Source organism: Triticum urartu, chromosome 3A (assembly GCF_056163025.1).
Source record: "Triticum urartu cultivar PI428250 chromosome 3A, HENAU_Tu73, whole genome shotgun sequence".
Lineage (NCBI taxonomy): Eukaryota > Viridiplantae > Streptophyta > Magnoliopsida > Poales > Poaceae > Triticum > Triticum urartu.
In genome coordinates, this window is record NC_141875.1 from 645,401,978 (window position 1) to 645,414,853 (window position 12,876).

The 12,876-nt window shown below is 47.4% G+C and overlaps 1 protein-coding gene across 1 annotated transcript; it reads left to right on the forward strand.

Moving 5' to 3' along the window:
* Positions 1–5,384: 5,384 nt before the first annotated feature.
* LOC125545729 (leucine-rich repeat receptor protein kinase MSP1) lies at positions 5,385–12,793 on the forward strand. Its single transcript, XM_048709757.2, has 4 exons — positions 5,385–6,010; positions 6,123–6,301; positions 8,179–8,296; positions 8,632–12,793. Exons 3-4 carry the CDS (start codon positions 8,285–8,287, stop codon positions 12,553–12,555), a joined length of 3,936 nt encoding a protein of 1,311 aa, XP_048565714.1. The 5' UTR covers positions 5,385–6,010; positions 6,123–6,301; positions 8,179–8,284; the 3' UTR covers positions 12,556–12,793.
* The last annotated feature ends 83 nt before the right edge of the window (positions 12,794–12,876 follow it).

The following is a 12,876-nucleotide window of genomic DNA, read 5'->3' on the forward strand; positions in this document are numbered from 1 at the left end:
TGCTCTCTCCGTTCCAAGGTATTTGTCATGGTTAAAGGAGGGTTGTGACTTTATTCGAAATGGGTGAGATTTGGCAACGTTGCGTGCTTTAGAAATCGGTGAAATTATCGGCATTTTTAACATTGGGTAACAACTAGTATGATTCTAAGGCACGACAACAAATGCAATAGTTTTGGCCAGATTCCGCTTTTATATGGAAATCTTGCCCATGACGAGTATTTGTGGGTGTAAGATTTTGTTCAGCCGGGGAATCTCTTAGTAAAATAGGATGGTTTTAATCGTGCGGAAGTGCCACTCACGTACAAATAGGAAAAAACATCAATGTGGATGTATCATGAGGCACTTACTTCCCATTTAGCGTCTGAGAATAAATACCTCTTGTATATCTCCAGATGATTGTTTTGTTTCTCCGGGTGATCTTCAGATGATTGTAAATTTGTAATGTCAATAGTGTGCACACACACATATATAAATCCTTCGATGTATTATGTGAAGTGAAAATCCTTGAATGGTTGTAATGACAATATTATGTAATTCCCTATATGTTTTAAAAAATGGATTTATATCACATTTGACAATTCTATCAACTAACGTGCATTATGTGAAACAAATCATGCAGTCTTAGATACACTTTTTTTACCGCTGTGGGTTTTGTAACTACAAGCAAACAAATTGAAAAAAAATGAGATCAAAGTTTAACTACAACACAAGCACACAATTAACCAAAAGAGGGAGTATGTGATCTCATTTTTTTTCAATTTGTTTGCTTGTAGTTACAAATCCAAGGATTTAGAACTCCTTTTAAAGAATAAACGAAGAGTTGCACCTTGTTCGACGATTTTACCAACAATACATGTATGATGCTAAGGCACATCACCCAAATGCAATAGTTTTGGCCAGATTTAATTTTGTATGCAAATCTTGCCCTAGGCTTGTGTTTGTGGCCGTAAGATTTTGTTCAACCGGGAAATTCCTTTGTTAAATAGGATGCTCCTCCTACTCGTTGCCGCCGCTACATCACTCCACGCGTCCTTCTCTTGGACCCATGCCCCACAGAAGCAGGACACCATCCGCCTACCTACGCACAGGCGTGTAGAAATTGGAAGAACAACATCAGTGTAATTGTGTTATGAGACATTTACTTTTGAAAGTGCATTCATCACTTTATGGTATTTTAGTGATGACAATGTGGTTCGTGAAACTAGTGATGGTTGCTAACATTTATATCAGGTCATTGGTTCCGTGGATATTTATAGGGAAAAACAGCAGTTTAGTTGTTTTATGGTACAATTACTTTCAATTTGTCATTTAGGAATAGGCATCTCTTGCATATATTTAGATGGTTGTTCTTTTCTCCGGGGGATCTTCAAACCACTATAATGCCAATGTTATGCACAACACAAATGCTAGCAAGCCATACCTGTAAACCCGAGATTTGGATTTTTTTTTGAAGAAAACAAAGGTTTACACCTTGTCCGGCGATTCTACCAGACGATACACATGCTAAGGCATGTCACCGAATGCAACAGTTTTGGCCAAATTTATGTTTATAAGAAAGTCGTGCCCTCGACGTGTGTTTGTCAGTAAGATTTTGTTCAAGCAGAAAATTCTTTGTAAAATAGGATGCTCCACCCACTCGCTGCTGCCGCTCGCTCGCCACACATTTTCTTGGAACCATGCCCCGCAGGAGCACGACACCATCCATTTGCCCGTGTGCCGGACGCGTACAAATAGGGGAAAAGAACATCAATGTAGCTGTGTTATGAGACATTTATTTTCAATTTATCATTTCGAGAAAATATACCTCTTGCATATATTCACTTGATTGTTTTTCTTTCCTTCTGATCTTTGGATGATTACAATGCCTATAGTATGCACAACACACATGCTGGTAAACCCAATGATTTTGGATCTTCTTTCGAACAAAACAAAGATTCACACCCTGTTTGACAATTTTTGTAACTCAAGAGGATCTTAGCACTATGGAAACAAAATACATGGGTTGTGCATATGGCAAAGGTCATTTTCTTTGGCAAACAAAGGCAATCTTAAGATGATTCTAACGCCAATAGTATGCACAACACACATGTTAGCAAGTCGTAGATGTAAATCCAAGGATTTATATCTTCTTTAGAAGAAAACTAGGATTTTTCATCTTGTTCGACGATTCTACCAATGATACATGCATGATGCTAAGGCACGACATCCAATGCCATAGTTTTGGACAAATTTTTTTTATGAAAATCTTGTTCAAGCAGGTTTTTTGTTTGTAAAATAGGCTGCTCCTCCCATCCGGTGCCGCTCGCTCGCCACGCATGCCCTCTTCTGGACCCGCGCCTTACAGGAGCATGGCACCATCCACCCCACCGTGTGTGGTACGCGTACAAAAAAGGAAAAAAACATCAATGTAATTGTGTTATGAGACATTTACTTTCAATTTGTCATTTGAGAATAGATATCTCTTGCATATATGCATATGCTTTTTTCTTCTCCAGGCGATCTTCGGATGATTGTATGCCATGCGACCAACTCGTAGCTGTAAGTCCAAGGATTTAGATCTTCTTTAAAAAAAACGATACACCTTGTTCGACGATTCTACAATGATACATGTATGATGCTAAGACATGACACTAAATGCAATAGTAGTGGTGAAACTGAATTTCATATGAATGTTTGTGGCCGTAAGATTTCATCCAACCGGGAAATTTCTTTGCAAGATAGGATGCCCCCCTCCCCCCTCACTCGTTGTCGTCGCTTGCTCGCAGCACACACTCCTAGACCAGTGCCCCGGAGGAGCACAACACCATCCGTCCGCCCGTGCGCCGAACGCGTACAAATAAGAAGAGACAACATCAATGTAGCCGCATTACGACACATTTACTTTCCATTTTTCGTTTCAAGAACGAATATCTCCTGCGTATATTCAGACGATCGCTTTTTTCTCCGGGCAATCTTCGGACAATTACAGCGCCAGTAGCATGCACATTGCACAACCCGAATGCTAGTAAACCCGAGGATTCAGATCCTCTTTCGAAGAAAACGAAGATTTACACCCCTTTTGACGATTTTTGTAATCCAAGAGGACCTTAGAGCAACTTTAGCAGACCCTGCAAAACGTGTTTGTAGTTCACGTAAAACAGTTTTTGCGGGCCGACGCAGGCTGGCACAGATGCAGACCCGCAAACAAATAAACTGTAAATGGATCCATAAAAAAGTATATTCACGGAATATGCTTTTTTACGGGTCGACTATGCAAGTTCTGCTCGGACACCACCGTAACGACCCGCAAACAAATAAACTGTAAATCTCGCATTTGACATAGGATTTCACAAACAAGTTCAAATTCAAACGACACAGACAATTTTACGCGTAAATAGAAGCCAAGTTCATTACGGTTAACGCAAAAGAGGGCCCTGCAAAAGGTTTGCGCCCATGTCCAGCATCATCTTGATCGATCTTCACTCCGCGCCATCGAGTCCACCTTAGAGTTCTTCGGCGCCACCGAATCCACCTCCGGCACTTGTTCCAACTCCCGCATCGAAATCATCCACATTGCCACCATATGGAGCGGAGAAAACATCACCTGAACTGTAGCACGAACCGGCCGACGCCACCATTCTTCTCTTCAAGATTTCCCTCCTTGCCATATCATGCCATGTTTTGGTGAGGTCGTCCATGTCATTGCGGTTCATTGACATGATCTTGTTCTCTTCGGCGAGCAACATGGACATAGATTTGTTTTCGGCTGCTCGTGCTCTTCTCTCCTCGATGGCAGCTTTGCGCAGCCCCTCTTCCTTGAGCAACTGCCACTTTTCTTGCTTCTCCTTTGCCTTCTTCTCGGCCAACTCTTTCTTGATCTCCAATGATTTCAACAACATCGACTCGTTGGATTGCAACATGGCATCAATCTTCTCCCTCAAGCTTGATGCTTCTTGCTCTCTCTTCATCTTCTCCTTAGTCTTCTTATCACCATCGGGCTTGTGCAAATTTCTTGGGCCATCATCATCCTCATCTTCATCCATGTTTGTAAGTGAGCCTCTCTTTGGTGGGGATTCTTTGTCGATCAACTTCCACTTCTCGCACTTTTGAAGCAACTCCCAACAATGCTCTAGTTTGAAAATTTTGCCTTCCGAGGCTTCCATGTCCTTGTATCTATGTTGAGCAATCTTTTTCTACATAATGTGAACAAAGTGATCCAATCACTTCTCATGATGCAATATGATGGTGCACAATTTGAACAAAGGCAAAACAAACTGACATAGTCAGACTTCACGGTGCCACTTGGAGGTGCATTGCGTACTTACTCCAAGCAAGCTGCCCAACGGCTGCACATAGGCTTGATGTTCTCCCAACGCCCTTGAAGCGACCGAAATGTGCGTGGAGTCCTATTGGGATACTTTGCCATAATGCGGAAGTATTGATCTTCGATCCTTTGCCAATATCTCTTGGAAGTTTGAGATGTACCCGTGCATGCATCAAGAGACACCGCACTCCATGCTTGAATCAAAGCTTGATCTTCCAAGATCGTGTAGTTCTTTGATCTTATGCTTTTCCCATTTTTCGCTTGCGATTGCTCAAACGCTTCCGCTTCGATCTCCTCCAATTCGTCCGCACAATCATGATCATCCACGCCGGCCTCTGTTTCATTGTACTTGAATGGTTCGAAAGGGGCTTGATCAATGTCAACCGCGTTCGTGTCCAACAAGTTCATGAACTCGGTTGTTCCATTGTTCGAACCACCGTTGTAGCGAACGATAACAAGTCACGTGCTATCGAGAATAATGGCGAAAAATGAAAGGGAATCGCCAAGACCGAAGGCGCATACCTTCCGGCCATCTCGTCGAACACCTCGCTCGCGGGGGGAGCGGCACCGTTGAACGGCATCGCCAGAGCACCTTCTTGCGGCGGGATGGAGCGAGAGGTTGAAGAAGGTGGCTTCTTTGAAGCCGGAACCTTCCTCCGCTTTACGCCCGCGACCTTGCCGACCTTCTCCGCCGCCGGCCGGGATCGCGCTGCCGCGTTGGCGCCCGGAGCGCGGGCCATCGCGGCGGGGGCGGCCGGATTCCCGCCCTGCACGACAACGTTGCCCTGCCGCTTGCGGGCAGGCGCGGCTTGGGCTTGTGCGACAGCGGCTGGGCCAACTTGACCGGCGATGAGATCCGCCCGAGCGGAAGGGGCGTGGTCGACCTCGACGGTGACGGGGGACAGCAGGGGGTCGTCCATGGCGGCGACGGACGGCCGGGGAAGAGCAGCCGGAGCTTTGCGGAGTGGGGGCAATGGTGACGGAGGGTGCGGGGAGCGGGAAGGGCCGCGCGGAAATGTCCCTCCCGCCAAATCTCGCACAGGATAGGGGTTGAGCTCGGGTCGGCCTCCCAGCCCGTGAAGATAGAGGTTGGGGGAGAAGATTTGCCGCGCCCCGCAAAGAAATTTACAGGTCGGGACGGGATGCGGGGTCTGCTCGTGCATATTTTCTGGCTCCGACCTGAATTTGGCCGTTATTTTGTGGGCCAGGGCGTTTTGCAGGGTCTGCTAGCTAGCGTTGCTCTTACCAGTTATTATCACCGTGGAAGCAAAAATACATGGGCTGTGCATATGGCACAGGTCATTTACCCATTTTCCTGCGCAAACATAGACGCAGTGGTGACGTTTCTTGCGAGAAGGGTAGGCGACTTGGTGGCCATGGGAAGGAAACGTGACCGCTGCTCATCATATCGTTAACGGCGAAGGCAGCAAGCACAGGAGAGGCAAGAGAACAGAGCACGCAGGCCACCTTTTTTGCCACCCCAAACCGCCTCGTCCTCTCGTCCTCTCCTCCGCCCGCCCCACAAACCCCAAACCCCAGTCAGTGCGCGAGTACGTACGCTCTCGGCTCTCCTCCCTCCCACCCGCTGCCTGCCGCCGCTCGCTCGCTCGCCCGCCGCGCGCGCACGCCCATCTCGTGCGCGCCCCACCTAACCCGACGACCCCCGCGGGAGCACGCCGCCGTCCGCCACCGCCCCGGCATTGCGAGGTGCGCGCGCGAGCCGATCGTCCTCCCCTCTCCTCCTCTCCCCGGCCGGTCCCGCCCGCCGCGCTCTCCCTCTCTCTCGCCCGCTGCTCACGCCCCTCCCTCGTCCCTGCAGGTGCGCGAACCGCGGGCGCGGCCCCGTCTCCCTCCGCCCGCCCGCCTCCTTGGCTCCGCCTCCAGCGCACGGAGAAGCGGCGGCTGAAGCGGCTCGTCGGCTCCACGGCGGTGGCGGCCAGCGCTCGCGCGGCCCTGGCGCGCCCCTGCTCCCGCGCCTCCGCATCTGTCACCGTCGCGGTATGCACCAACCACACCGCTGCACGCGCGTGTCTTTGTTTCGTTCTCGTCATCTCGGATTAATCGCAACAGCGGCACTTTTTTCAGTAGACTGATTGCTGTCAAATGTTGTTGTGGTAGAAGGCCCAATTTGTTTGCCGATTTATTCGGGATTTTTTTCTTCTGTTGCTCACTAGTACTCCGTTTGCGAATTGTGTGCAACTTTGTGTGGAACCATCTGCTGTTTCTTCGATTTTCCTCCCTTGTCGCGAAAATGCGAATTGACCGTCCGGGGAGATCTTTCTACGGCAGAGAGTGGGATTCCTCCTTGCCCTCCTCAAAATCCCCGTTGGGCCTCGAATAAGTGGTTTGCTGCGGCGGGGTTCTCTAATCTGGGGTTTGCAACTTCACGGGGGTGGAGGAGGATCACTGCGGCTTCTCCGTGACGGGTCTTCCTAATTATAGCTTTGTTCTTGAACAATTATTCCATATGCAACGCTGTACTCACTGCAGAGTATTTTCCTTCCTTTTTGGGTGTTTTTTGATGGAGCTTTTCACTGTTCCTGTCCTGTTCGTCTCCCAGAATCTTACTACTGTTTGTATTTTCCCCCTCAAAATTCTCCTTCAGTGTTTCTGGGTTCCAATTCCTTTCGTTCTGCTCGCCTTTTTTCCCCTTGACGAAAAAAATGTTTGGTAATTTCTGTTCCTGCAAATTCCGTCCCCGGTTTCGCCGTCGTGGCGTCAGTTCAGTTAAACCCAACCCCTTCGTGCTGTCTCGGGCTACGCACGTACTTACTCTTTTGCAGCGGCCGTAGACTCCCACGGCTGGCCGCACTTTTGTTTTGTGCGCACACTTGAATGCAGTAGAACTACATTTAATATACTATAATCGGTCGCATATAAACAAATCGCTCCCAAATGATGGCCCAAATCACTGGAGAAAACATTCTACAAGTGGTAGTACTAGTCTGGTTCTTCATGTTTTGCTTAGATTAGTTGTAAGGTAAGGATCTGGCTCTCCATCTTTATCCTGCAAACAAGAAAAAGATCTGATATCTTTAGGCAGAAATGCTGGTAGTGGCAGTAACCCCCTTTGCAATTACCCCCCGCAAATTTGTATTATTGTCACCCATTGCCTCTCTGAATCGGTCCAGTCCAATCGCTGTTCTGGCTCCCAGGTTTAAAGAACCAGGATCAGAGAGCCCGGTCAGAGGCTTCAGAGATTCGTGTGATGGGGAGGGGGCACGATTTGACGTGGTTCTTGTCATTTAATCCGCAGCGGTGGAGGTGTATGGAGCACGACTGTTCTGTGCTCAGCTTGCGTATGTGTCGCCACCTGCTGAATCTCGTGGGGAAGGGGATGTGTGTGGGAGTAGTCTTTCTTGTGCCCTGCGGTCCGTCGCTTTTCCTTTCCTCCCTGTGCAGGAGGTGGCATCCCTGCCTGCCTGCATTTATGATGCTGCATGCTTGGTTTTGTGCCATCTGATCTGATGTAAAGCTGCACCCCTACCATGCAGCATTACTATACCACCCTTTCTCGTTATAGGAAAACAGTGGAGTGGCTTGTGAATTTGTTGGATGGATGTTTCGTGGGCATCCTTGTGTCCTACCCCGACGCATTAGGGAGGGGTTTAACTTGTGCTGCTGTTTTCTCCTTTGAGTTTCCTGGGTTTGTTATGGTAGTGTGTTGCTCCTTTTGGAGACTAGGGTAACTAATCACCACCGGGGTTTCCCCGGGTCTGAGGAAATGCTAACTGAGAGTATTTATAACTTGTGGGTCTTCCGTTGTGTTGTGTGATGTTACTGAACTGTAATGGGCTTGCTTGTTTACTTATTCTTGTGTCTTGAGCTGAGCATTACATGCATGAAGCTGACTGCTGTTTCTTCTTTTTCTTCAGGAGTTCAGGGTGTATTTCTGAGGGGAGCGTATTACATTTGATTGAGTTGAGCTTTTCATCTGCTGTTTCTCTATTGTAACTAATAGCAGCAAAGAAAGAGCGTCATATGATTGAGAAGGTAGTCACTGTAAATCCCTGCTTGAGCTCTATGCTTGTACAACTTTTGATTGCTCGTTTACATCAAAGTGTGATTAAAATCTACCAAGTTCTATAATGTACAAGCCATTTGTTTTGAAGCCTTGAACATCCATTCTGGTTCAGATAAATAAAAACCTGACCATTACTTCAATTGTTGCTTCCTCATAAGCTAAAGGAAAAGTTGAATTTCCTTTTGTGCCACATCACATAGAACATCTCATTTTTTCCGCACTGACATAGCGAAGATGACGAACTTTTGACATATGTCCTATGTGGTTCTTTTGAAAGCTGCTGACATGTTTATCTCTTATGCAGATTGAACGCTACACAAGTCCAAAGAACATAATAGCAATGGGATCTCAGAGCATCTGCCTTCTCATTCTTCTTGTGATCTTCATCCCCAGCCCTGTCATGTCTGAATCAAGTGATATAAAAAGCTTATTCACTCTGAGGCACTCAATTGCTGAAGAAAAAGGTTTCCTTCGCAGCTGGTTTGATTCAGAAACTCCCCCATGCAGCTGGTTAGGTATAACCTGTTCGGGGCGTAGCGTTGTGGCCATAGACTTGTCCTCCATGCCACTCTACGTCCGGTTTCCTTCATGCATCGGGGCATTCGAGTCGCTTGTTCTGCTGAACTTAAGTGGGTGTGGGTTTACCGGTGAGCTTCCAGACACCCTGGGGAATTTGCAGCGTCTTCAGTACCTAGAACTGAACGATAACCAGCTTACTGGGCCCCTGCCTCCTTCATTATATACCTTGAAGATGCTGAAAGAAATGGTGCTTGACAACAACTTATTACATGGACAACTGAGCCCTGCAATTGCTCAGTTGCAGCATCTCACCAAGCTGTCCATATCCGGGAATTCCATCTCTGGTGGCATTCCTACAGAGTTGGGCAGTCTGCAGAACCTAGAGTTCCTGGACCTTCACATGAACAGCCTAAATGGATCAATACCAGCAGCTTTTCGTAATCTGTCTCAGCTGTTGCATCTTGATCTAAGCCAGAATAACCTCAGTGGATTAATATTTTCTGGAATAAGCTCATTGGTGAACCTTATGTCACTTGATCTGTCCTCAAACAATTTTATGGGGCCAATACCTAGGGAGATTGGTCAATTGGAAAACCTTCGACTGCTGATTTTGGGCCAAAATGCGTTCACCGCGAGCATTCCAGAAGAAATTGGTAATCTGAAGCGGCTTCAAGTACTTCTGCTCCCTGAATGCAAACTCACAGGCACCATCCCTTGGTCAATCAGCGGTCTTGTAAGCCTGGAGGAATTTGACATATCAGAGAACCGCTTCGATGCTGAACTCCCAACATCCATCGGTCTGCTTGGCAATCTGACACAGCTGATTGCGAAGAATGCAGGGCTCAGGGGGAGCATACCGAAAGAACTAAGTAACTGCAAGAAGATTACTCTCATAAATCTGTCATTTAATGCCTTCACTGGCTCCATCCCTGAAGAACTTGCAGAACTGGAAACTGTTATCTCTTTTTCTGTGGAAGGGAACAAACTATCAGGCAATATTCCAGATTGGATAAGAAACTGGGCAAATGCAAGATCTATATCGCTGGGTCAAAACTTGTTCAGTGGACCTTTGCCATTGCTGCCATTGCAGCATCTGCTCAGTTTCTCTGCAGAAACCAACCGTCTCTCAGGTTCTGTCCCTGCTGAGATGTGTCAAGACAACTCCCTGCAAACACTCATACTGCATGATAACAATCTGACTGGAAGTATCGAGGAAACTTTTAAAGGATGCACAAACCTCACCGAGCTGAACTTGCTAGGTAACCATCTTCATGGAGAGATACCAGGGTACCTAGCTGAGCTGCCTTTAGTTAGTCTGGAATTGTCCCTAAACAATTTCACAGGAATGCTGCCTGACAGGTTGTGGGAGTCATCAACTCTTTTGCAGATCTCTCTCAGCAATAATCAGATTACCGGCCAGATCCCAGATAGCATTGGTAGGCTGTCCAGCTTGCAGAGGTTGCAGATTGACAATAACTATTTGGAAGGACCCATACCACAGTCTGTTGGCTATCTACGAAATCTGACTATTCTGTCTCTGCATGGCAATCGGTTATCTGGGAACATTCCAATAGAACTCTTCAACTGCCGAAACCTTGCTACACTCGACCTGAGCTCTAATAATCTGACTGGGCACATCCCGAGGGCCATATCTAACTTGACATTGCTCAATAGCTTGATTTTGTCTTATAACCAGCTCTCTGGTGCTATTCCTGCTGAGATCTGTGTGGGGTTTGAAAATGAGGTTCACCCTGACTCGGAGTTTGTGCAGCATAACGGCCTTCTTGATCTGTCATACAACCGGTTGACTGGTCAGATTCCGGCAGCAATAAAGAAGTGTTCTATGCTGATGGTGCTAAACCTGCAAGGCAACTTGCTAAATGGCACCATTCCCTCAGAGCTTGGTGAGCTGACAAATCTTACAAGCATTAATCTGTCTTCTAATGGATTAGTTGGACCGATGCTTCCTTGGTCTGCACCATTGGTACAACTTCAAGGCCTTATTCTATCAAACAACCACCTAAATGGAACCATTCCTGTTGAGATAGGCCAAGTTCTTCCCAAAATTTCAATGCTAGACTTGTCCGGTAATGTACTTACCGGAAGTCTACCCCAGTCTTTGCTGTGCAACAAATATCTGAACCGCCTGGATGTCAGTAACAACAATCTCTCTGGGAAAATTTTATTCTTTTGTCCCATGGACGGAGAATCCTCAAGCTCACTGCTGTTCTTCAATTCCAGCAGTAACCATTTCTCAGGGACCCTAGATGAGTCTATCTCGAACTTCACACAACTGTCTTCTCTTGATATCCACAACAATAGCCTCACTGGAAGCTTACCATCAGCACTCTCTGATCTCAGCTTTTTGAACTATCTTGACCTCTCAAGCAATGATTTCTATGGTGTCATCCCTTGTGGTATTTGCAATATATTTGGCCTCACATTTGCCAACTTCTCTGGTAACCACATCGACATGTTCAGCTCATCAGATTGTGCAGCAGGAGGTGTTTGCTCCACTAATGGCACTGGTCGTAGGGTGGCTCATCCATCTCATCGAGTTCGAAGATTAGGGATCATTTGTATCCTTTCACTTGCTGTCATCATTGTGCTAGTACTTCTGGTGTTTTATCTGAGACACAAACTATCGAGGAACAGTTCATTGGTTATTGTGCCCGCCGGTAAGGCCAAGGCTACTGTTGAGCCAACCTCAAGTGATGAGCTCCTAGGAAGGAAGTCACGGGAACCTCTGAGTATCAATCTTGCAACTTTTCAGCATTCACTGTTGCGGGTCACCACTGATGATATACTGAAAGCCACAAAGAATTTCAGTAAAGAACACATCATAGGCGATGGTGGCTTTGGCACTGTCTATAGGGCGGCACTCCCTGAAGGTCGGAGAGTCGCGATCAAGAGGCTTCACGGTGGCCATCAGTTCCAGGGTGACCGTGAATTCCTAGCTGAGATGGAGACCATTGGAAAGGTGAAGCACCCAAACCTTGTTCCCCTGCTTGGTTACTGTGTTTGTGGCGACGAACGGTTCCTGATCTATGAGTACATGGAGAATGGGAGCCTTGAGATATGGCTGAGGAACCGAGCAGATGCGGTTGAAGCGCTTGGATGGCCAGACCGTCTCAAGATCTGCCTCGGTTCTGCCCATGGACTTGCTTTTCTTCATGAAGGATTTGTGCCTCATATCATCCACCGGGACATGAAATCAAGCAACATCCTGCTGGACGTGAACTTCGAGCCGAGGGTCTCTGACTTTGGCCTCGCAAGGATAATCAGCGCGTGCGAGACTCATGTCAGCACCGACATCGCCGGTACATTTGGATACATCCCCCCAGAGTACGGCCAGACAATGAAATCCAGCACGAAAGGCGACGTGTACAGCTTCGGCGTCGTAATGCTGGAGCTGCTTACAGGACGGCCACCTACAGGGCAAGAAGACTTGGAAGGTGGTGGGAACCTCGTCGGCTGGGTACGATGGGTGATCGCTCGCGGGACGAGGAACGAGCTGTTTGATCCTTGCCTGCCAGTCTCAGGCGTGTGGCGGGAGCAGATGGTGCGTGTGCTCGGCATCGCCCTGGACTGCACCGCGGACGAGCCGTGGAAGAGGCCAAGCATGGTGGAGGTGGTGAAGGGCCTCAAGATGACCCAGGCAATGGAGTGCGGACCTCTGGTGGTGACGGTGTCCAGGGGCGGCACATAGAGCTGGCCTCGTAGCACTGTTCTTGACAGTGATGTAATGTAATAATGTAGGCTGATGGTAGGTAACTTGTAGCTGTAGTTGGGACAAATGCTGGAGATTGTAAAAGAGATAAACCAGTGTTGCTCATGTTCAGGCTGTAGTTGGGACAAATGCTGTCGTATCTTAATTCATGTACTGTGTGTCAGTCACTCATGGCAGCATGGGTGTTTCACAAGCTCTGAAGATTGTTGTGCTGAAAGTTCACTTCTCCTTTCTTTTGTTTATGCATTTCAGAGAACTGATAGTTCTAAGCTCATGCTTTTTTGTCTGCTTTGCCAGATC